The following is a 3146-nucleotide window of genomic DNA, read 5'->3' on the forward strand; positions in this document are numbered from 1 at the left end:
ACTTGGTACTATTGATCTGCCCGATTCCGCCTCCAAGGATGGGGTAGCGAATCTTCTGGTGTAGAGCAGATGTGATGGCCTCGATCTTGCTGATCCACGGTCGGCCCAAGATTCCTTTGTATGGGGAGATCTCGTCGATGACCGTGAAGGTTTGCGAGCAGAGCACTGGGTGTGAGTGGACGTCAAGGTCGATCGTTCCAACAGTGATTGATGTGGCCCCATTGAAGCCAGTGAGCGACCTGGCAAGTTTGCTAATCTTAGGCTCCAATCCCATCTGTTGGATGACAGATAGTTGCAGGATGTTGGCTGCGCTGCCCTTACCCACATGAATTCACTCGATCACAGCTTGTTCAATCTGAATACAGATGACTAGGGCGTCATTATACGGCAAGTCAAGCCAGATCAAGTCTTTATTCCGGAAACCAATGATGGGTGTATCCACAATGACTGGTACTCCTGTTGTGACTTGGGAGATATAAGTCGCCTGCGCAATCTTCCTCTTGCGCTCCTTGGTGGTCAGCCCGGACTCCTGGGAGTCAGCTAGAATGGTGTTGATTCGAATGACCTTTTGGGGAGGTTCCTTGGCAGCCGCATCACGATCCTTGATATGTTGGATGACCTTCTTTGCGACGAATTCTGTGCAATGACCTTCTCTCACCAGCTCCTCAAGATGCCTTTTCCAAGCGTTGCAGTTGTTGGTGTAATGACCGTGCTCCCCGTGGAATGCGCAGTATTTACTGGTGTCCCTCTTAGAGGGGTCTCCCTTCATAGGTGGCGTCTCCTCACCCACGGCTTGTAGGAGGTGTACTCCTTTGTGAAGATGAGGGCCAACTCCTTGAAGTTTCCTATCGACGCGGACGGTAGAGTGTGGAACCAGTCTTGAGCTGCTCCTCGCAGGGTCATCGCGAACACTTTGCACATCAGGGCATCGTCTGTCTTGTACAGGATCATGGCGCTCTTGAAGTGCCTTAAATGGCTCTCAGGGTCAAAGTCCCTCTTGAATGGAGTGATGGATGGCGTTGTGAACCGCTTCGGTGGAGGAGCTCGTTCCACTTTGTCAGTAAATGGCGAGCAGTCGACTCGATCAATTTCCTTATGCAGGGCCTCCTCCGTGCTTCCTTTAAGTTGGAGAGCTTGGAGTTGGTCATTTACTAGCTTCTCGACATCCTCTGCTCGCAGGGCTGGAGTCTCGAGCCGACTTCTTCGATGCCTCGAGCGCGACTGGCTAACTTCTTCCTCGATTCCCAAGGGTCGATCCCCTTGGGTGTTCTGCCCGTGGGGCAGATTAGGAGATTGAGCTTGTGAGGATTCCTCTACATCTTGTCGCCGCGTGTTGGTCCTTGAGCGGGTTGGTGAGCGTCGATCATCATTTTCTGCCCGCAAGGAGGGTCGCTCAGGTCGACGTCTTTGGTGTCTCGAGCGCGACTGGCTAACGTCTTCCTCGATTCCTAAGGGTCGATCCCCTTGGGTGCTCTGCCTGTGGGGCAGATTAGGAGATTGAGCTTGTGAGGATTCATCTACAGCTTGCCGCAGCGTGTTGGCCCTCGAGCGGGTTGGTGGGCGTTGGTCATTGTGCTCGTCACGCGACTGCTCACGAACTCGAGCTCCTTGTGGGCCCAAGCGGGCGTGGACATTAGACTGTGGGCCTAGCCTCTCGAGCACATTGGTCCTTGGTCCTAGCCTCGAACGGCTCAGAGTACGGCTCGCGGCTGTCTGCGTCTCATCTGCTCGATCTCGATCTCTCCTCTACTGGTTTGCCCTTGTCTGACCAGCCTGGGACCTCTCGAACTGCTCGCCGGCATGCTCGTGTGCCCTCCTCTCCTTGTCACGGGGTCCAAGGTTAGGGCCTTGATTCAAGTTGATCTACCTGAGTAGCTGGCCAATCAGGTTGTTCTGATCATCGACCTTCTGTGTGAGTTGATCGACCCGTGAGTTAAGGTCCACCTGACTGCGAGGGTCAAGTAGAGTGTTATGCATCGGGCCCAACAGCATATGGGCTAGTGCTCCATTAGACGCGTACACAGATGCATATGTCAAGTGTGATCGCAGAGGAGGGAGAGAATGGATCTGCTCCAAGACTGGGACGACGTCGGAGTAGCCATGGGGCTGCACAGCAAATCCGATAGTTGAATGGTGTGGCTGCTGCTGTGCTCCGACGGCAGGACAGCGAGGCAGAGCAACTCCGGTAATCGGCGCTAGCAACTGCAAGGCTGTGGAGGTCCTAGGGTTATGTGGCGGCTGTTCTGCAATTCCAGCAGCTGAAGGTGGCTGCAAAGCACTAGAAGACGACTACAAGGCGTTGGCAGCCACGATTCCATGCAGTTGCATTGAGGTTTCTACCACGAAACCATGAGATGGGCCCATCGTGGTGGCGTTACTCTTCGTACGTCTTGTATCAACCATAGTTGTTTGAAAAAATGTGTGAAAGATGGATTTGGAGCACGCTTTGAATATATCTCGTGCTCTCAATGAAAGCACCAATTTGTGGGAGCAAATTTCCCCACGAGAATATTCGCCGTCGATTCCTTCGTCTTCTCCGCCTCTCTTTCTCCCTGCAAAACAGATCGGAGTAAAAGGACCACACCTAGAGGGTGTTGGCCAAAGGCCCTCCGATGCCTAAGTTAGGTAGGGTAATTCAAGGAAAACCGGGTGGCCGGAGCCGTGTGTGGTGGTCGGAGCCTTGTGTGAGAGAGAGAAAGAGAGGAGGTGGCTAGGGTTTTTGAGAAATAATTTCTGCAGAGTTTTAGTAGGAATTTAGACGTACCTCATCCTTGTGCGTAACTCAGTATTTATAGTGGCCTTGGAGAGGTTGGTGGGGTTGGTGTAGCTGGTGAGGTTGGTGAGATTGGTGTGGTTGGTGAGGTTGGTGTAATTAGGGATTATGGATTTAACCGAATCCCTAATTAAGGCGAGGATCAAGTAACCCCCAATTTGATTAGGTAATTCCCAATTAGGTTAGGTAACTCCCAATTAGGTTAGGTAACTCCTAATTAGGTCAAATAATTCCCAAATTAGTTGGCCTAATTATTTGACCTAGGATTTTGATTTAATTAAGTTCCCACAATAGTGAATAATGTGGTGAGCCCTCAGCTCAGTATTATTGAAGAATTAAACGGTTAAGGGATGACCACTGTTTTTGAGGTTCG

At 51.6% G+C, this 3146-nt stretch overlaps 1 protein-coding gene across 1 annotated transcript; it reads right to left on the minus strand.

Moving 5' to 3' along the window:
• LOC109948006 lies at positions 332-769 on the minus strand. Its single transcript, XM_020559897.1, has one exon. The coding sequence runs from the start codon at positions 767-769 to the stop codon at positions 332-334; it is 438 nt and encodes a 145-aa protein (XP_020415486.1).

The sequence above is a fragment of the Prunus persica genome, chromosome G3 (assembly GCF_000346465.2).
Source record: "Prunus persica cultivar Lovell chromosome G3, Prunus_persica_NCBIv2, whole genome shotgun sequence".
NCBI lineage: Eukaryota > Viridiplantae > Streptophyta > Magnoliopsida > Rosales > Rosaceae > Prunus > Prunus persica.